The sequence below is a fragment of the Crocodylus siamensis genome, chromosome 2 (assembly GCF_052110815.1).
Source record: "Crocodylus siamensis isolate JL-2025a chromosome 2, ASM5211081v1, whole genome shotgun sequence".
NCBI lineage: Eukaryota > Metazoa > Chordata > Crocodylia > Crocodylidae > Crocodylus > Crocodylus siamensis.
The window spans coordinates 162,273,340-162,296,012 of NC_143396.1; the positions used below are offsets into that span (position 1 = coordinate 162,273,340).

At 45.0% G+C, this 22,673-nt stretch overlaps 1 protein-coding gene across 1 annotated transcript; it reads right to left on the reverse strand.

Annotated features, from left to right (window-relative positions):
- Positions 1-707: 707 nt before the first annotated feature.
- Positions 708-22,323, reverse strand: DCK (deoxycytidine kinase). The gene is made up of 7 exons (XM_090031971.1): positions 22,052-22,323; positions 21,068-21,195; positions 12,392-12,585; positions 11,725-11,872; positions 7,169-7,284; positions 5,515-5,614; positions 708-2,043 (listed from the first exon to the last, which is right to left on the reverse strand). Exons 1-7 carry the CDS (start codon positions 22,119-22,121, stop codon positions 2,017-2,019), a joined length of 783 nt encoding a protein of 260 aa, XP_089888097.1. The 5' UTR covers positions 22,122-22,323; the 3' UTR covers positions 708-2,016.
- Positions 22,324-22,673: the final 350 nt, after the last annotated feature.

Sequence of the window (22,673 nt, forward strand, 5' to 3'; positions counted from 1 at the left end):
TTCTTGAAGAAAGATCTTAAAGCAGTGGTGCTAAACCTTTTGGCCTGGCAGGCTGGATTGGCAGTGTAAATCTATCCATAGGCCCAATCCAACTGGTGATCCCAATCCCTAGGGCAGGCATGGCCTCATCTGGCTGTGTGCGAAGGGCAGGGGGCAGCCTGGCCAGATCCAGCAAGGGAAGTGGGGTGTAGTCCTGCCCTGCAGAGAAAAGAGGGCATGGCCTGGGCCCAATTTGGCTGTCCAGGCGGAGGGGGCATGCCTCAGCTCCAAGTGGCTGCAGAGGACTTGGGAACTTGGCAGTAGGGGAGAGCGGCACTATTTACTGCCACTGTGCTCCTACTGCCAAATTTCCTGATGGAAAGCCTCATGGGACAGATGCCATGGCTCCACAGGCTGGAGACTGAGCACCCCATCCTAGAACATTTCTTCCTTTTTTCACTGAAGCTCTGGACAAGCCTGGAAGAAACAAAGAATTTGAAACTCTTTGAAAAAAAAAAGTGGTCATTAGCACTGCTTTATGACAACTGTCTCTGACCTATGAAACTGAACATATTTCCCATATGTGGAAAATAAGAAACCAGTAATGTAACACTTCAAAAATATTAGAGAATGCGTATCCTATGTGTAAATGAGGACTGTTGTCCTTAAGTTCAACTCAGTATAGTACTAATATATTGGTGACCTATATAGAGCTGTGACATCATACTGGAAAATACTAATAATCTTAAATTCAATTCATGTTTATTTTTCAGTCAAAAGTCGGAAAAATCCAACGTTATTTTTCATACAATACAAGATTCTCTCTCAAATTAAATACAGCCAAAACAAGCACTATTTAAAAAAATCATCTTCTAGTAAAATTTGTAATTATACAGCTGACTTTTGAACACAGAGTTGGAAAAACTAATACCAAATACAATACATATTTAAAAATGTATCTGCACTATATGGTTTTTTCTGAACTTGGGGAAAAAACAAGCATCAATTACAAACATCAGTGCACTAAAAGTTGGTTGTTCCAAATTTTCCCCCTTCTCACACTACAAGATGACAAAAAATACTGTCTAAACTGCACTTTGGTACATAGGAGATATACCCAAAGTATCTGCAGAGTTAACAAGGGGAGATATTATTGAAAAACCAGGCATCTTCCACCACATCTAAGAAGTCATATTAATATATCTACAAATACACCATTTAAAACCTGAGAACAATTTAAAGTTTTACCTTCCCTTTACAGTTCTTAATCTAAGGAACACTGTATTCTGCAAGAAAAGAAAAGGATCTAGCTACCACAGTTTTCCTAATTTCAGACCAAAATAATCAAATATGGAAAAGTTGGAATAGTTACAAAATCAAAATACTAAGTGCTTACAATAGCAAAATTCAGGTATCTTACTATACAAAATGGGACAAATGTAACAGATAAAAGCTTACTAAAGAACACTGAATTCTAACCATGTGTGGGTTTGTATTTAAGTCATTATGAACAGAGCCCCACCAATCCAGTGAATTTATGACAACATGGCATTTTCATACTTCAGTATATGGTACCTTTGTGATATATTAATTCTATCAACATCATAAACCCCTTGCCCTTAATCATTTTCCATTTGGAGAGAGAAAAGTCTTCTGCAGAATGTAGCAGACCCTCAGATTCTACCCCTAAATTCCCCAAAACCCTGATTTCCTGGAAATCGTGTGTGTGCTGGGGACAAAACTGAAAAAGTGGAAACTTATTCCTCCAGTTCAAAACAGAAATTATGGGCTCCCAGAGCCTTTTGTGACTCATAAACCCTACTGTCTAATGCTGAATACACTCACCAAGTTATAAAAATATGTTTGCACAAAATTTTGTAAGACGCAAGATAGATCATTTGTTCTTCACAATTTGTTAAAGCAACAGTGCAGAATCTTGTCCTCTCCAAAGACTTTAATAAGAGCAAAATCTCCACTTCAAACCTTGAGCACACAGATGGTTGGAACAGTTTGGTTTTGCTTATTCTTCAAAGAGGATTACAAAGTGCTCAGAAATTCTTTGACCTGTAAAAGAAGCAAGAGTTTTTCATCAAATGAAGTATTTACAGATGCAAATATATTAAAAAAAAAAAACCCATGTTCCCCTCTACTACCCTGTGCTACTATTAGGCACAATTACTAGGTGAAATAAAATATTATGGCTAACTATGCAATTCCATGGCAACACGTTACAAAGAAGATTAAACTCCTGTAATGCACCAGGTGCAGGCAGCCATATATTGTAATATCATGAAATTAGACAATGCTTCTAGTGGAAAATAACCAGGTTTCTTTAAGGCCCTGTCCAACCTAAAGCTGGTAGAGAAGATAAGCACTGTGTCAAAACACACAAGTTCAGAAAAGTATTATTACAGGTATATGAACACTGCTGAATTACTCAATGCATTTGGACAAAAAATTGTTCTTCAGCATTAAAAAGATGCAAACACTTCCCCCCCCACCCAACAGAATCTCAGTACTTATAAAAAACCATGTCCCATAGCTTTATTCTGTATTGCAGGACCAGCACCATTCAATTAGCATTGGATTTCAATTCCTAACTTCTTAAGACTAATTTTTTTTTTTAAAGGATGTAGGCACCTAAAGTAAGTGCTACAGCCTGACCCCTGCAATGACATCCAGAGCTCTGACTGAGACTCTGTAGCAGGGGTAGGCAATCCCCAGCATGGATGCCACAGTGTGGCACACAAAGGCATTTTGCTTGGCATGTGTGCTTCAGGGCAGACGGCAGGTAAGGGGCTAAGGCACTGCCACAACAAGGATTGGGCCCCTTGCAGCTCCCTGCTATCCACCCTCAGCACATCAACATCTTACAAGTCAAGGTTGCGGGTGGTTTAGGCACTCTGCCAAAAAAGGTTGCTGACCCCTGCCTTATAGAGAGTGTACAAGGAGAATCAGATGCCTCCAAAAGGGGATCTAACTGTGCTAAGCAGGGAGCCAGCTACAGCCAGCATGCTCTGTATGCAGCCATGAAGGACAGGAAAGTCTTATTCACAGTAGCAAGTACCCATCAAGTCTGCTAGCAATCTAGGTGAAGGTAGGAAACCACTGTCTTCTATCAGTATCAGAGCAAAGGCCACTGCTTTCTTTAATAGACAAACACTAGAAGAGGAGCAGGTGATGGTGCCCAGGCCTCCCTTATACAAGCATTTCTCAACCCAGTGATCACAAGAATATATGAAAGGGTCTTGAACAGACCTTAAAAATGGATCATATTTTTCATACATTTTGGAAATAAAATAGATGCTGCTTGTGCTCCACTATATGTTAATCCTGTGCATTCTAATAAACAGAAATCTGGGTTTTCTGTTTGCTGTGGAAAAATGCATATTTTTTCCTTTAAAGGAGAAAAATGTGGGGAACTGTGGGTTCCCCCTTAAGGCTGTCCCCTTGCAGGCTTCCAGCCCAAGTGGCTGCTTGGGTCTGGGGGGAGCAAGAGGATGGCAATCAGGCAGGGGGCACCATGTCCATGTGTGCGTGCATGTGGCAGCCAGGCAGTGTGAAGAGCAGCTCCTGCAGCTCCCCACAGGTAACTCTGTGGGGCTGGGGTAGGAAATAGATGACATGTTGAGGGGCCATAGGGGCCACATGCCCCCCAAGATTTGTGCATTCACAACAGGCACAGGGCTACAGTCTGATCAGAAGAGACCTTTGCATTAAAAATAAAATCAATTGAAACATATTTCTTAACATTTAAACAATAAAATTTCATTCTGTAAATGAGTTTCCAACCTGCTGTCATGTGAATATAATTTTTGTGCCTATTTGATACATGTACAGCTACTTCATTTTTCTCCCGTCTTACACATGTACTAAATATTTGTGAAAGATGCAGGTGAAAAATTCCCCTAAAAAAGCAGTTCCTCTGAAAACAAAATGACCAGTTCTCAATTTTTTTTATTTTGGGAATACTATGGGATTATATAACATAATAATACTCTGTTCCTAGATACCATTTTTCATATCCGATACATTTCTTTTAAAAAATTTTAAAGGGGAAACCAAGCTGAGGCCTTTTGGGCATTTCATTTGTGCTATTTAGCCAATACTGAAGGGGACACTTTTCTACTGTAGGCTAACAAATATAATTCCTTCTCTTGCAGTGTTTCAGTATTTTAGCCTTGATCAATTTACCCTTAGTCATATCAGTAAGTGTTCATAGTTCTAAAATCTGTGGTGATCTTAAACATCCTGTTAATATTTGTAACCCATTACAACAAAATCTGTGCTGTTTTTCTCAGGAGTAATTTTACCTCTTCAGGTAAACAACTTGCCTTTAAGTTCATCTGTTAAGAGAGTGAAGACTCTTAAAACAACCTTTATTGTCTATGGTTGGGATAGGCAACTTTTCCAGCTGCAGGCCAGGGTGACCTGCTCTGGGTTAGAGGTAGGCGACCACTAGGATCTGGCTGCAGCTGGTGTTTGTTCTCGCAGCAACACAGGGAGAGCACCTGAAGTCCCGCAACTACAGGCTGGATCTAGTACAGGGGTTCTTAACCTGGAGTCTACAGACCCCCAAGGGGTCTGTGGATAGATTTCAGGGGGTCTGTGAACTTGGATGGGAAAAAAATTACATCTTTATTTTCACTAACCTCTAACTGAAATTTAGCATTTCCTTCAATTATGAATGTAGGCAAAATGAATGTATTTTGATAACTGCATTTCAATATAATTGGTTTCCTTTGTAATCCTATGTATTTTATTTTATGCATTTAAAAGCATTATTCTGAGAAGGGGTCCATAGGCTTCACCAGACTGCCAAAGGGGTCCACAGCACAAAAAAGGTTAAAAACCCCTGATCTAGCGGGTTGCCAACCCTAGTCTATGACAACTTTGGCGTTCATACATTGACAGAGCAACACAAGGAGCCCTTCTAGAGAATTAATATTCTCTCTCCAGCTCAGGGAGTAGGGGTCAGATCCAAAAGTGGACATGGGTGGAAGTTAGGCACCCAAATCCAAAATTATGATCCACAAAACCCCTGCGCACCTGCCACCAAATCCTGGACTAAGTACAGACATTGGATTTATGGCACATTATAACCTGCCTGCCATCTGAGAATCCCAGGTAACCTGTCTGTATTTTACCAGCCATGTTCTATCATCAGTTCAACCTTTCCCTCTTCCTCTCCCCTCCACCTACCTGTCTCACACCTATTATCTCCCAGTCCCTCTGACCTTCACTGCCATGCATTTGCATTTTCATAGACCTGCACTTTGCAAACTTGCTTCTCTTCCACCAGGGAGAACACATCAGCAGCAAATTCTCCCAATGCCTGAAGAAGGGTGTTTGTACCCAAAACTTGCAGAAAACATTTTCCAACTATTTAGTTGGTCTAATAAAAGATATCACATTTACCCAAAAAACCTTGTCTGCCTATGTCCTTAGAGTAGACCAACATGGCTACAACCAACAACCCTAATCAAATCTGCTAGCACTTAGGTAACAAAAAGATGGTATGTTTTGCCATTTTACCTTTTCAATCATATTTTCATGCTTGTCTTTGTTGCCTTTGAAGTCTTCATTAACATCTAGTGTTAGGATGGGTACTTCCTGCAAGTATTCAAAATCAATCCTGTATAAAAACAGAGAAGTAGAGAGAAAAGGAAAGAAATTAAATAATTGCAAAGAAACACCTTTAAATTATAATATAATATAATATAATAATGTAGTATCAAGAATTTGTCATGAATTAATTCTTCATTAATTTATAAATACACACAATTCAAATTTATAATATAAATTAGCTAATTGTCCATCAAGAATGACTGATTTCAGGGAATGTTTACATGCTGCCACCCCCCCCAGCTCACCTTTCAGGGCCAGCCATATAAAGGCTCCCTCCGCCACCACTGCCGCCTTCCTCCAGTGCAGGGGCTGCCTTCCCCCACCACTCCCGCCCACCTTTCCAGCTGTTGTTGGGGCTCCCTTCCCGCTCCCCTCCCTCCCTCACTGCCACCCAGCCCCGACAATAGCCACCACCATGACCACCCTCTGCCTCCCCCCCCAGCCCTCTCCCCTCCCTCCCACCTTCCCTGCCACCTGTTCTGGAGGGCGTTGGAGACAGGTGGCGGGGGAGCACTGCCACCATGACCCCCCACCCCCATCACCCTCAAGCAGGGATGCATGGGGAAGCCCCACTGGTTGGGTGGCTAGGGCATGTTTGCCACCGCCACAAACTTCCCCAGCAGTGGCTCAAACTTGGGCCCACACAGCCTGGGCTCCTGCACCCAAATCACCATCGGCCCTCTGGCAGATGTATATATAAACTAAGAATTTCTCATGAAAATTTTAATAATGAAACTTCCCCAAACTGGAATAAGTTTCAATCTTACATTTTGAACACAATTTTCAAAAAAAGGGCCTAAAGTTTAGGTCCTAAATAAGTAGTTTAAGGATTCTGCCCACATTATATTTAAGATATGATTAACCAGTTAATCACATCTTAAGTTGTAACCTGGTCACACATTCAATCCATTAGCGGCATGATAAAATGAGGAATAAACCACAGAATTATTCCAAAAAGAAGTGCAACACTGACTGGTTCCCATCACAACCCTAACTGAACATATGGCCAGGTGTGCCTGTGTGGCTGGAAGCCCCATCAGCCATGGAAGCTTGCCTTCTTGCCAGTGCAGAGGAAGACTAGGATCGTGATCCAAGGCTCTGCCTACAACAGCAGTAAGGTGTGATGGGATCTGACACATGATCCTACAGTCACAGTTTGACTGTGTGGCTCATGCATCAGATCCCATCGTGCCTGTACCTGCACACCTGAGAGGGGCCCAAATTGCAACTATGCTGAATGCCCAGCATCTCCTAATGACTTCAGTCAAATTCAGTCTATGTATCACTGAGCTCTTCTGAAAACTCATGAGTACCATTCACTTCAGGTGGAGTTGATGGAAGTTGAAGTCATCTTGCATACCTAAGAAATGTTCAACTTTCCTATAGAGTCAAGCCCCAAAACATAGTAACAGAAAATATTGAGGAGTAATAATTTTTTAATTGTTTTAAAAGTTTCACCTGCCCTTTGAAACTTCTTCTTAAATTTATTGGAAAGACACTGGAAAAACATTATCACTTATAATAATTACCAGTCAGATGTTAATCATCAATAAAATCCTACCGCAATGTTCTATGCTGAAGCCAGCTTTCATGTTTGTAGTGAAGCTTCTCCAAATACTCTATAGGAATGTCTTGTTCTTCATCTCTTCCACGCAAGTAAATCCTATTCAAGCATTTCTGAAAATTGAGGTGGGGGGAAGAAGGGGGAAAAAAAAGACCTGTTGAGCTTGCAATAACAGAATTAAAAAGATGAGGTCTGGTCATTTTCAACTCCCTATGAAAAATGTTTTCTTGTTTAAAGCCAAAATATTCTTCTTACTTGCTAACTGGTAACTGGGTTTTGGGATTAAGAAAACAGATTGGCATGTTTAATTGACCATCCAAAAATCAACCAGTAAGGAAAGTGAGAGGAGTAGAGGGGACGGAGGCAGGGGACAAGCTAAGATAAAAAACCTGCATTATTTCTTCATTTTTGATGTTGTATATACATGTCACTAACATAAACTTGAAAGTCTTCATTGTGAAACCATGTTTCTAATCAGACATTATTTTACTGATTAAATCTGAACTAACGCTCTTGAAAAACACTGCTGGCTCCATAAACTCAAAAAGATTTGAAAGTTAAAATATATCAGCTAACAAGAACCTACTGGAGAGCCAGGCAGTACCAAGCATTTAACAGACTAAGACCCTAGAAAATCTACTAATCTGTCCAACAATGGCAGTCTAATCATCAAAACTAGTATAGCCCAATTTTGGAAGGGCATTTTAACAAGTTTGCTTTGCTACAGAATCTAAAGGACAGGGCAACTGAACTGTTCCATGGCAAGTCACAGCCACCCAGAGCAATTATCAAAATCATAGGTGCAAAGACAGAAAGGATACCTCTAAAGTTTTAAAATCAGCTACTTTCCAAGGCACACAAACTGACCACACAGGTTGAATCCTACATGAACAGGTTCCCAATTAGTCAGACAGGTAAGAGTACTCCCTTAGGTTCATAGAAAGTGATTGAGCCAGATCTGCATTGCATCCCAGATCTCTATCCAAACATTCTAACATGAGAGAACCGCTCCATTTCTGCAAGAACTTTTATGGCATGGGAAGAGAGGCAGGGGGCAGATCAATGCCCCCACAGCAAAGGAGGGATTGGGGCTGGAATAAGCTGCCCAGCCATTGTGGTGGGGCACAGGACTCGGGGGGGGGGGGGGGGGGGGGGGGGGGGTGTTCCCATCACTGCATGCCGCCAGTCCAGGAGCTGCTCTTCTAGTGGCTCCTCTGGTGGCTCTCACTGCCAGTCTGGGAAGGCATGGGAGCAGGTGTGTGCACCCAGATCCGCGCAGGGCAGGCTGAGCCAGGCTGTGCTCCAGGAGGCTAGCTCCAGCCACCTGCTGCTGGGCTGCACTCCACAGGGTGGGAGGAGCCAGGGCTGCGGCTGGGACTAGCCACCTGGAGTGCAGCCCTGGCTCCACTGGCCCCACAGGGCGCAGCCCAGTGGTGGGCAGCTGGGGCTAGCCACCCAGAGCGCAGCCCTGGCTCCGTCCACCCGGCAGCAGAGACTTGCCACCCAGAGCACAGCCCTGGCTCTGCCTGCCCTGTGGAGTGCAGCCTGGCAGCAGGTGACTGGAGCTAGCCTCCCAGAGTGCAGCCCAGCCCACCCTGCACAGATCCAGGGGCACACACCCACTCCCATGCCCTCCCAAACCAGCAGCAAAAGCCACCAGAGGAGCCACCAGAAGAACAGCTCCCAGACCAGCAGTGCACAGTGGTGGGAGCCCCCCTCCCTGAGTCCCATGCCCCGACCCCACTGGTCAGCTTGTCCCAGCCCCTCCCTTGCTGTGGGGGTATTGATCTGCCCCCACACCACTTCCCTTCCCCCCCTCCACAATAGACTTACCAGCTGGAGGCAGCTGTGTCCAGAGTGTCATCAGGGACTGCCTGTAAAGTCTATGGCCGAATCTCCAAATAGATTCAGAGGCTTCCAATTAGATTCAGACCTTTTAATGGGTCTCCTGATTCGGATTTGGTCACCGAATCAGGCCCAATCTCCTCCGAATCGAATCAACTACCAAAGCTTTGCCCAGCCCTAACCAGCATACATCTAAGCAAAAGGAAAGTAGTCAGGATCCAGCCACTCTGCAAAGCAAATTCTCCTCCTTAAATTGGTATAAAGTTGTTGGTATTAATTTTTGTGACCAATAACAGCTGGTTAATAAAATATCCATTAAAGCTATATTGACAGAAAATTGTTGGGGAAAAAAAGTGGGGAGAGGAGGAGGAATAGAACTGATATCCTATTTTCTTCTGTTTTCCTATTTTTCAACCAGTTCTAAACATAGATCAAATTAGTACTAGCTTCTGCTAGACATCTCATGAACATCAGAGAGGACACAAGCATGACATATGAATGACACAGAACACTACTGAGCTCATGACAAGGCAACTGAAACAGCCAGACTAGCATTGTCATTGGCTTCAGGTATGCCACCAATCTGGAGAGAGGAATTTCTACCACCTACCAATGACCCAACAGCTATGGGATTTCTACTGCCTTTTCTTGCTGATCTCTATGCAACACATAGATTTAAAGATGTTTGATATAACTGTACTACACAGCCACTGAATCTTTATTCTTTGGGATACAGATCTAAGTTACCCTAGTTTTTCATGCATCAAACTATTTTGTCATCATAATCTTAGCTTCATTTTTTAAGCATTACTTAAGCAGCCTTGGGGCTACAGGTGGGCAAAATATTCCTAGGCTGTTTCCTGAATGGAAACACTATGTCAGGTATGGACAATTATTTCAGCTGGAGAGCCGCTTAATGAGTTTTGCTGAGCTGTTAAGTGCCACAAGGATACACCCTTTATCAAACAGCCCACCCCCTGGTCACCATCTCAGGACTGGAAGTCCCACTGCCCTAGCCCCTGACCTTTGCCACCAGAAGTCCCACCCCTTCCCCAGAAGTACTCCTCAGAGATGGGGGAGCACTGTCTTGGCACCAGAAGTTCCTCCACAGTTTCGTCACATATTCCATGGCATAAGGAGGCCCACCCACCTGACACCAAACCTTGCCCTGCTTGCTGCCATATTGGTCCCAGAATCCCCTGCCCTCATCACATGGTCCCTGATATCAGATCCACTCCTAGACTGGGAAACACTACCCTTCCACAGGGCCTGCCCTCATGGTGCATGGCCTGTCCCTGGGACTGCAGAAGTTCTGCCCTTTAGGCCACAAGGCACAGGCATGACCCATCAGATAACGAGGGGTTGCAACCCCTCTAATAATTTGCCCTATCGCCCTCAAGCAATCGGTGGAGGTTTCAGGTGCACTGCACCTCCCCAAGAACAGAACAGCACTAAACCAACTGAAATGAGGTCTGCAGACAAAATCTTCCAAAAGAAATTTTAATGGAAGTATAGAAAAAAAAAATCATATACTTAAAAAAAAAGTCAAACATCTACTGTATCATGTTTTAATTTTATTAAAAAAAAATATTGTGTGTGTTCAAGTAGTGTATATAGAGCCAATAGCCATAATAGCTCAAAATAAAGTCTTATTCTTGTATATTGTGTGGGAGGTGGCAGAGGGGTGCATGTGTAGTATACAATTGGGGTGTGGGTGGGTATGTGCATGTGGGCAGCTAACCAAGCAATAGGTCCTGGGAGCTGACCAGAAGTGGGTGGGGGGAAGGAAGAGCAGGGCATGCTTGCAGCACAGCACCCACGTAAGGCAGGTGCAGTCAGCTCCACCACTCCACTGCAGCCCGTGGCTGCTCTTTGGTGCTCTGCATGGGGCCAAGACTCATCTGCTCCCACCTGGGCAGCTCACCCTGCGCTCCCACCTACACCTGCCCCTGCCCCTGCCCCTGCCCCAGCCAGTGCAAATTTTCTTGGCAGGACCACCTTCCACCCACTTAGCCATCTGCAGGTGGCTACTGATCACGCCGAGCAGGCAGATTGAGTGGAAGGTGGCCAGGAGCTGAAGCTGGAGCCCCACGTGCTGGGGCAGAAGCCCCCAGCTACTGCTTCCCCTTTTGCCCACTGCTGCCACTTCCCCTCCCTCCCTACCTGCTACCCAGAGCACTGCAGCAGGGACAGGATGAGCTGGTGAAGGCAGGGTAGCCAAGCAGTTCCAGCTACAGCCCCACCCAAGTCTTGGGAGCCACAGATGGCAGCAGAGCACGGCCAGGGTTGTCAACCCTAACCCATTGCCTGCAGCTCCCAGCTGGAGTCCCAGGAGCCACATGTGGCAGCATGGAGTCAGGCTGGCCTGGCCCAATTGCATGGGACTCCTTGCAGCTACCAGCCAGAGTCCCAGGAACCGCACATTTCCAGTGCCCTCTGCCTTGGAGCTGGGGCAGAAGGCTGGGTTGGAGGTTGCTTGCCTAGCAACCACAGCCCGAGCTGCTCCTGCTTTCGAAGGGGCAGCCACAGGCCAGTGATAATTGTCTTCTTTATCCAGCCCAGAGGGCCCCTCCAATCACCTGGTGGGTGGGATCTGGCCCACAGGCCACATTTTGCCTGCCCCTGGTTTACACCCAACTTTTATTTCCCAGACAGTTGTGCTACTCTTCCCTGATCCCCGTCTCGGGTCACAAAATCTTGCTCCTCACCTCAGGAGTAGCTCTGAGATAAATGATTCCATCCAGCTCAAGACTTTGACCAAACTGCTTATTCATCCATTCATGCCAGTCTTGGTAAATGGTCCATTCAGTCTCGTTCATACAATCGGACTCATACAAGTTAGCTGCAAAAATATACCTAAAAAAGGAAAAGATTTAGTCAAACAAAGAGGGAACTCAAGTCATATTTTTCATTGGATCCAAAAAGATAAACAGCTCTTATTTTCAAGATTCAGATATATGCTCAATAAACCCCCTGCCAACTTTACCATGTCCTGCCAGAACCCAGTCTTATAGAGGAACATTTAAGTTGAAGTTCCTCTACTGAATCACCACAATAGCTAATGGAGATTATCCTGGGGCACAAGTTAACTGCAAGACTGTAGGCACATAGCTCATAAGGAAAGTTAGGTAAAACAAAAAAAAACGAAGACTAAAATTACATACAGATAATACATACCAATGAATAAAACAAAATTGCTGTATGTCCTGCTGGTAAAACAAACTCATTTCATACTTGCAAAGGACTTGAACAACATATCCACCAACAAGCTTGTGAAAACCTCATGTATAATCACAATCAGAGCCTTATATACATTCCCATGATGTACTTGAAAGGATATGGCTGTTCAGCCAGAAGGCTGAAAACTGAACATACCTGTCACTATACACAGATCGTTCGAAGAAGACCACTGGGTTCTCTGCCTCTTTGAGCTTCCCATCAAGAGACTTAAGCTGAGCCCGGATCCTGCTCAGGCATGCATACATCTGGAAGGTGAAAGACCACCGGTCTGGTTTTTCATACATCATCTGAAGCACATTCCCACCACTTTTCTGGGATGTTGTCAGCTCCTGTATAAAGTCAGTCACCCATTAGTTATGGCTTTAGCCAAGTTACTTCTAAATCATCCAGTGTAACAACATCACACAACCTCTCCCTCCTTCAATGTCTCCACTGACTTCTTGGCTCCTCTTATACACAAGTAAAGCATGAGTGATGTCTACTCAACACCTCCCCATCCGGGGACTGTGCTGAAACACACCACGCATGTTCTACCTTTTCCTGAGACCCCTGCAATACTGAGCCATAATGTGAGTGAACATACAATCACTAGTTTCACTTAGAGAAAGAAAAACACAGGTATGATCTGTGGTGCTCTTGACTTTTATTTACCTAAAACAGTGGTGCCCAACCTTTTCACCCACTGGGCCAGATGAGTGATGCCAGGTCTGATCATGGGCTGGATCTGGCCAGCAGGCTCAATCTGGCACACAGGATGGGTACATCTGGGAGCTGCACAGGTCCCATCTGGACATGAGAGGAGTGGCCCAGTCCAATCTGAATATGAGGGGAGGGGGCAGGGAGCAGGCCAGCCCAATATGGCTGCACAGGGAATAGGACCAGCCCTAATCTGATCCTGCAGCAGTGGCCCTGAGCAGGGCTGGATTTGGCTACACAGTTCTACCATTCTCCCGCTATCAAATTTCCCAATCTGAGGAGGATCCCCAGAGGCCATGGCCCCACGGCTGGATTTGCCAGATTGAGAACCCCTGACCTAGAAGAAAGACTGCATGAGAATTAAACCTTAAATCACAGAGATACTGCAAGGCACAAGACTAACAAAGATCAAATGCATCCAACATGTCACTTGCATTAAACTTACACAAATTGCAAAAACAGTTGTTATCCACAGTTCTGTTACTTCGCCATTTTAGAAATATCTTACTGTTTAAAGCTAGATATCAACATTTTTAAAGCACAGCAAGACGCTTCCTTTAAATAAACTTCTCCTGAGGCATACTGCTTTTTCTTTAAGAACTTCAACCCATGGCAGTAACAGATTTCTAGCCTTATAAATATATTGCCAATAACTTTATATGATGACTATAAAGGTAACACACTTACTGTGACCATCTCTGATGAGGGCAGATTGATACCAGTGAAATACTGGCACTATCCACATTGATACTGACATCAACATCAGGAAGAAAGGCTCTAGATTTGGCCTAAACTGAATGTTTTTAACTTGAAGTTTTTTAAAAGTTTAGAAGCAGCAGGAGTCTTTATTCACTGTTTTACAAACAGAAAGGTAACCTGCTGGCAATACCAAAATGATGTCACTCTTGCAAAGTGCTCCTTTTTTTCCTCCGACTTCCATGAGTTAATTTTAAAATGTTGCTGGCTTAGCACATGCCAACTGTTAGTCATAGTTTGCTTGGTAACAGTTGCTGACACAACATCTAAGCAGACAGCTACATATACTCTAAACATGCCCTATGGGGCAAGAACATATATCCCAGCACAGAATTAAATATCTTCCTCTCCTAGCTGAAGGGGTTACACATTTAGAGGATTCATTTAGCAACAATAAAAATCGAATGTTGGAATGCCACTGAACATGCATGCAAATTCAACAAAACAATATATATGTGCTACACAGAAAACAGCTTTCTATACAGGTCTATATGAAGAAAAAAACCTGAAGTCTGATATGACTGTAATCTGTCTTTGGGTGGGAGGAAGACAAAGCATGTCCATTTTACTTAAGGAAAAATAAACGTGATTTGACCTAACAAGTGCTTCTGAAAATTAACTAAGGTGTGAGCAGCACAAAAATTATCATCAACAAGTAAAACTTTGTACTACTCTAATGACATAAGGATTTTTCCTATAATGAAGATTTTTGTAAACAAAAATTAAGAACCAGAGACTAATACAAAAGTCACATGACAGGTCAGCAGCAAAGCTGCTAAGACTCAGGGTGGGACTACCAGGCTTGTTCTCTGCCAGAACACACTTCTCTCACCAGCTGTCATTTAAATCTAGATTCACTGTGCACACATGCTTATGGAGTGCATTTGTTGGGTTAAGCAAATGACAGTCCATCAGCCAAATAGCTCATTTTCTCTTTATAAAAAACCTTATAAAGCATAGAAAATTAAACATATTTTGCAATAGCTGTATCTTTATCAACGCACAGCAACATTAAGTTGGCCCAAGCAATGCATAGAGTATTTTCTTGTTTTTGTTTAGAATGTGCAGTTTATCATTAGTACTTTTATCTTTTAACACACACAACCTGTGTGCAAGCAGCTCGTGTGCCACAGGTGATATATTTTATTAGACCAACTAGATAGTTGGGGAAAAAAATGTTTCTTCATTTGCAAGCTTTTGGGCACATGAACCCTTCCTCGGCCATAGAAGAAATTTTACAGTTTTTGAATTGTCCTAGGTAGAAATGAAAACTCATATTGTACAAGAGAACTGGAGAGAAGCTAGCACCCCTGCTCCAGCTTTTTGTGTCGAGCTAAATTTGCATATTTGCAGAACAACCTCAACACAATGAATTCCTTGACCAGGAGAACCTTTTCATCACCAATTCTCCTGTGAAATATGAAACATTGCAACAAAAAAGAAGCATAATTTAACATCCTGCTTGCTATCAGACACGGTTGAGGTAAATAGACTGCTACAAATTTTATCAAAGCCTAATTTGCATAAAATGAACTTTCCCAACCAGAACTTATACCATCCTCCAGGTCTCCCGTACAATATAAGTTTTCATTTCTACATGGGAGAAATTTTACAATCCTTACATTCTCCTATGCCTGAGGAAGAGCGTGTGTGCCCGAAACCTTGCAAAAATTTTTTTTCCGTAACTGTCTAGTTGATCTAATAAATAGGTATCACCTCTAGCACACTGACTGCTTGTACTTTTAGACCAACATGGCAACAACCTTTATCCCTGATAATCTGTGTACTGTATATCTGTTTTTGCTCTGGGGACCTTCAGCTTTGCAGTTAACCAATTTTATGAACAACTTTAAGCTTGTAGTAATACCATTTTTCCTTGTATTTATTAAGGGTTTTTTGAGATGCATATAACAAACAAACTATCTTATAGTAAGTCCCACACCCAATCAACTCCAACCTGTTATTACAAATGTATAAAAAGTTAGGGTCCTAATTCAATGCACCTCCTGAGACAGGAGCATGCTTCCATCACTGATCAAGCCAAAAACAGTATCTCAAACTGTGTGGCTGCCTGTGGTGCAAAGATATCATAAGTAATGAGAGTGGATGTGATATACCTTGATTTAAGCAGGACTTTTGACACAGTTTCTCACAACATTCTGATTAACAAGCTAAGGAAATAAGATTAGACCGAAGTACTGTAAGGTGGACAGATTACTGGTTGGATCATTGTACTCAGCAAGTACAATTAATAGCTCAATGTCTAGTTGGGAAGAATTACCAAGTGGGGTTCCCTGCTTGCCCCTGCAATGGGTGCCGGCTGGGGTGTGCAGGGAGCAGATCGCAACGCTATCACAGCTTAGCGATCCCAAACAGGATGGTGCCATGGGTAAGGATGGAGGACTGGAACCGCCACCAAGGAGGAATACCCTGATCTGGTCCACACCTGCAGAGAGCAAACTGGGAAAGCCATGGCTGTGATGGAACTTCAGCTAGCTACAAATATCAAGGATAATAAAAAGACTTTTTTAGATAGGTGGGGAGCCGGAGGAAAAGCAAGGGCAACATTGGACCCCTGCTAAACCAGATGGGGCAACTGACAACCAATGCCCATGAAAAAGCAAACTTGCTAAATGGGTACTTTGCGAGTTTTTCACCGGTCCTAAGGGACACCCCCGCCCACTGTGGGTCAGGGATGCCTGGGTGAAGGAGATTCCTTACCCTCCGTGAAGGTATCCAGCCTGTCAAGGTGTTTCTTCAACTCAGCCGGCCCTGTTTACACCAAAGGGTACTCAAGGAGCCGGCAAGCATCATAGCTCAGCCCCTGGCACAGATCTTCGAGAATTCCTGGCGCTCTGGTGAAGTGCCCGAAGACTGGAAGAAGGCCAACGTCATGCCTATCTTCAAGAAAGGGAGGAAAGTGGATCCGGCAAACTACAAGCCCATCAGCCTGACCTCTATCCTAGGGAAGGTCTTGGAAAAGATTATCAAAGAGGCCATTCTTAACAGACTAGTTGACGGCAATATCCTGAGGCATACCCAGCACGGGTTTGTTGCAGGTAGGTCTTGCTTGACCAATCTCATTTCCTTTTAAGACCAGGTGACCTATCACCTGGACAAGGGGGAAGAGATTGATGTCATATATCTTGACTTCAAAGAAGTCTTCGATCTGGTACCCCTTGATTACCTCTTGGCAAAACTGGCTAACTACAGCCTCGACCTCGCCACCATCCGCTGGCTGGGGAATTGGCTCCATGGCAGGACCCAGAGGGTGGTGGTTGACACAAGTCAATCATTGTGGTGCATGGTGACCAGTGGGGTCCCTCAAGGCTCTGTCCTAGGGCCTGTACTTTTTAACATCTTCATCAATGATGTAGACATTGGTGTCAGAAGTGGGCTGGCCAAGTTCGCTGATGACACCAAACTCTGAGGACAGGAGGGCGATCCAAGAAGATCTTAACAGGCTCATGAAATGGGCGGTTGAGAACCTGATGGTGTTTAACACCGAAAAATGCAAGGTTCTCCATCTTGGGAGGAAAAACCTGCAGCATGCTTATAGGCTCAGTAGTGCTATGCTGGTTAGCCCTACAGATGAAAGGGACTTGGGGGTCATGACTGACCACAAGATGAACATGAGCCTTCAACACGATGCTGCAGCTAGTAAAGCAAGCAAAACGCTGGCTTGCATCCATAGATGCTTCTCAAGCAAATCCCGGGACGTCATCCTCCCATTGTACTCAGCCTTGGTGGGGCCACAGCTGGAGTACTGCATCCAGTTTTGGGCTCCACAATTCAAAAAGGATGTGGAAAAGCTTAAGAGAGTACAGAGAAGAGCCATGCACATGATCAGAGGTCAGGAAAAAACAGACCTTATGATGAGAGGCCAAGAGCCATGGGACTCTTCAGTCTGGAAAGCACAGGCTCAGGGGCAATCTGGTGCCCACCTATAAGCCTATCAGGGGTGCTCACCAGGATCTGGGGGAACGTCTGTTCACCAGAGTGCCACAAGGGATGACAAGATCGAACGGTCACAAACTCTGCCACGACCGATTCAGGCTGGACATAACAAAGAACTTCTTTACTGTCCGAGCCCCCAAGGTTTGGAATAGACTGCTGCTGGAGGTGGTTCAAGCACCTACTTTGAACACCTTCAAGACACATTTCAATGTCTATCTTGCTGGGATCCAATGATCCCTGCTGACTTCCTGTCCCTGGGGCAGGGGGCTGGACTCAGTGATCCTTTGGGGTCCCTTCCAGCCCAAATGTCTATGAAATCTAAAGTGCTCACCCTTCCCCCTGTGGGAGGAGGCAAGCACAGGCTTCTCTGAGCTGGCTCCAGTGCCAGGAGCTAAGTTTATAATTGTCCTTGCCCCACTGCTCTGTGAGAAGCTAAGTGCCCTTTGCTTTAAATGAAGAGTTATGAACTTAATCTTGCCTTAAGCACAATGTGTAGATCAGACCTCAACTAGTTACTTATGTCTCAAGTGGTCACCTGGCTACATGCTCAATCAAATTAATGGGGTGATAAAAAGAAGAATAAAGGACAAAGTTATTCCATAAAATGTGTATTAATTTTGTAGCTGCTTCCCATCATGCCATTAACTGAACATGTGACCAAAGGCCCTTGTGGTTGAGAGTCCCATCAGCCTATCAGAGCTCCTAACTGACGGTGCCCATGTGCACACGCAGGCCTGGAAGCTCCCAGATGCTGCTGCTCCCAACTACTGGGGTACTCCAATCAACCCCACAGTTGAGAGAGTGCATCTGATGTGGCGTCCCAACTACGGCAGAGGGGCACCTGGAACAACCCCACAGCTGGGACACCTGTCACAGGGACCCTTGGAGCACCTTCATGGCATCCAGTCACACTAAGGGTCCCAGCCAGTGGAGCTTGCTTCTTCCCAGTGAAGCAAACCAGCCAGCCAAGGCACCAGCTATAAGGAATGATGGGATCTGATTTGCAATCCCACAGCCACACCATCACGCCTCTTCCCATGCATGTGTGGCATGGCAGGAGGTGCAGTTGTGTGAATCATTCATCAGATCCCATCACACCCTTACCTGCATGTCTAGAGGGCCCTAAGAAGCCTACCATGATGCTTAACTAGAGTAAGGACTCCCAATATGACTGAGAAAGAAAGCATGTATTCAGGAAGTTGGCTCTACTAGGGGTCTGACAAAGACAGAGACAACTGACTTTATGTTTAGGAGTGCACATAAATTCCAAGTTAGTGAAATTTTAGTACAAAATGGACATGGTCCATGCATATTGAAAGATATTTAAATGTTATTAAAAATCAGGGGGGACCAATTCAAATCATGATTTAAAAGTCACAAGATGGAAATCATTGTTTTAAAAAAAGAATTTAATTTAGTTCTGGATTCGTACTTTTGTTATTTCCCAAAGTAAAGCTAAAATTCATCGATTGGCAACCATTAAAACATGCTTTTTTACAACTAAATATAAATTTACACTCAATTTCAAGTTACAGGAGAATTCTTTGGGCAAATACAGTGTAGCATACATTTGGGCAGATTCACTCTTGCCCTCTGTGAATAAGTGGACTAATTAAAAATGAGCACAGTATCTACCAAAGTTTTTGGATGGCTGATGTCAAAGCCTTTTACCAGTAGCTTCCCAATGTATATGATAAATCTTTAGGATGCATATACAACTATTGGGGCCTTTTTTAAAAATAACTGAATTCCAGAAGGAATTTGCTGTTCTGAATCCAGAGAACTCCTAGCTAGGAAAGTGCAAGGAAAGCTCTATCGAACTATCACCTCCTTGGACATACCTTATTATGCAGGGTTCCCATTCCTTCCCATCTCCAGCATCTGATGAAGTAAACTTCAGCCCATGATAATTACTGCTATGCATAATCTACTTCAGTTCATCTATAATGTGCAAATTCACCCTGCCACCTCCTACATTGCCATAACAAGTACCAGAAGCAATCTGCCAATTTTGATGGAAGAAGAAATGCCTCTTTTCCGGTCATCTCAGCCTGAATTACCTTTATCAAAAAGTGTATTCAATATAATATTTTCACACCACAACAGTGTGCATGGATTCCATTCTTGACTTGAAACAGACATTTAAAGGCCCTCACATATTGACAGTACTGCAAGCTTCTAAAGCTTCCTTATTTCAGCTTAAAAGGGCTGAGCAAAAACATTTTCTGGCACATAAAATTCCCACCCTATAAATGGCAGGTGATGCAAAAGTCTTAACTGTTGAGAACTTCAGCTTAGTGCACTGTTGTGGCAGGAAAGTGCAGCTCCAGCTCATCACAACCCATCCTACACAGGAAGAACAGATAGAATAGGATGCAGGCAGGGTTTGTTACATCCCAGTTTCCTCTGCAGCATCATAGGGGGTCCCCCAGCTACAGCACACATGGAGAAGATGGGAACACCCCTTCTGCAGTGAACCCTCTTTTCAGAAGGCAGCCCAGCTCCACTCATCCTCTGATTCTGGGACTAAAGGAGCTCCCAAGGAGGAGATGCAAGCATGTAGGAGCGAGAAGGCTACAGTATATCAGGACCTGTAGGTGATCTCTTCTAGCAGGATTCCCCAGAGAGCTGCACTGGCTCTTCTCAAAGGGCTGCACAGCCCTATTACCTGGCATTAGACATTAGAACAGCAGTTCTCAGCAGGATGCTATCAAATTCCAAAATGTGATGGAAGGGTGCCTTAAATCCAAAAATGTTGAGGAAAAAAAAAAAAACTTGCTTAGTCAACCAAGATACATGGTACTATTTTATAGCCTTTCAAAATTCCTTTACAGCTCAATGAGAGCATGACTGCACATGAAAAGTCAACTCAGACCACTAGGTGGCAGCCATGAAACCATCTGAAAGAGTGACAAGTGCAAGATTTGGAGGTAGGAAAAAAAATCCAAACCAGACTGAGTAGAGTTTAGCCAATTCAGCCAAATACTTATGAAACACTTTCAAAGGCATCTCATTTTTTTTCTCCATGCAGCAACTCAGAGGTGGTGAAAGTAACTTCTTTTCTGTGCGTGTCATCCCACATTTTTACAAGGGCATGGGAGGGTAGTCTATGCAAGAGCAAGGACTTGCATCTTTCAATACATTTTTTGAGGACACTTTGCTACTCAATGATGTAATGATTGGGAATATACAAGTCAGGCTAGAGGTTAAGAAAGAATGGCATGTTCCTTATATCATTTTAAACACAGGAGTGTAGAAGTATGTTCTATTAAAACATTACAAGCTTGATCAATCACAACCAAAACCTGCAAGACAAGGGAAAGTCAGAATACGGTGAGCATCAGTGAGGCACTGATTATAAAGAGGCAGATTTTCCCCTAAATAAGAGTCAGTTTACCATACCTCACTATCTTCTTGGCTATCTTCTTGGCAGCTTTGAACATTGCACCATCTTGCTACAGGTTCTGGAACAACTTCCCAGTCTTCACTGGCTTGTTTGAGGATACTCACAAAGGTTGATTTCCCTGCAGCTGTTGGAAGATGTGAGACAATAGCTCAACAGACATTAGATATAATTCTCTAGTAAGAAGGCAATCTGTTTGCCAGCCTCATGAATTGCCATCTTCCCTTCCCAGGCTCTACTGACTTCACAAAACCTCCCTCTGACATGCTACTCTGGCAACACTATTACATCCCCAACAAGGAACAAAACCAGCAGGATCTAAAATAATCTCTCTCTCTCCCTGTTAGCAACTGTTTGCCGTCATTCCTTCTGAAGGAACAAAATGCTTCCACTGCAGCTCTAGTATTTTAGCAGAAAGCAGTAAAGTCATTTCCACCATTTTTCTAGTAAACGTTTAAAAATGAACAGTAAGACTTTGCATACACAAAAAAAAAAGGAAATACTTTGAAAAAGGGCAAGAGCCCCTCTGCAGCCTTAAAACTGCTCCTTAATGACAGGAAAGTGGCAATTGCAAAGTACAAAGTGCACCCCCCGCACCCCGGAAGTACCACGCTTCGGGCAAACCCTGTGTGGGCCTCACAACCTGCACGGGCAGGTGCTCCACCTCGTCCCCTTATATCCCAGAGGAAACTCTCGAGCAAATTCTTTCCCAAGTGGCCAGTTCAGTGAGTAGCAGCTCGAGCCCATGACCTACACAGCAGGACGTGCAATACAGCCAAATCCGTGCACCTGCACATGCGAAACTCCCGTGCTCCGGTACCCGGGGGTCGCTCCCCAGTGGGCGCGTTACCGAGAGGCGGCCGCGCACCAGGACCCCCCTCCCGCCCATGCGCGCACGGAGAAGCCCGCAGCCGGGCCCAGGCAAGTCCCACAGCCGGGAACCTCCGCTTCCGCAGCCCGGGGGGTGGGGAGGAGGCGCTCACCGATGTTGCCCTCGATGGCCACCTTCTTCACGACGCCACCACTGCGGCCGCGCTTGGGCGGAGTGGCCATGGGGATGCGCTGGGGGTCGCGAGGAGCTGAGCCCGACCGGATCCAGCCCAAATGCCTCCTCTGCGCGCGCCCGCCCGCAGCCGCCTTTGAATTTGGCGCGCGGCGTCTGAACGGTTCCTCGTTGCGGTGACGTCACCCGCGCGCCTCAGGCCCCGCGCCCCTCCCTCTCCCGGGGGCAGACACGCCCTTCGCGCCGCGGCCGGACGGGGGGTGGTAAGGGCCAAACGGGCCAGTGAGCGGAAGGACCGGGGTGCGTGTGCTCCCTCGCCGGGCCCTGCTAGGCTCGCGCCGCCCCGTGCCGCGAAGGAGCCGCAGTCGCACCGGAGCTGCGGATGGAGGGAGCGCCGAGCGCCTCGATCCGCGGGGGCAGGAGCCCCGGAGCGGCCCAGGGGAGCGCCGCGGGACTCGTGCGGCCGCCTGGGGGCAAGGCAGGCTCTTGGCCCGGCCCTGCCCACAGGAGCCGGGCAGCCCTGCAACCCGCTATGGGGGCCCCGTACATCTGTGACCTGATCACTGGTGCAGTGACTCGAGGGGCCACAGGGCCGAAGTACT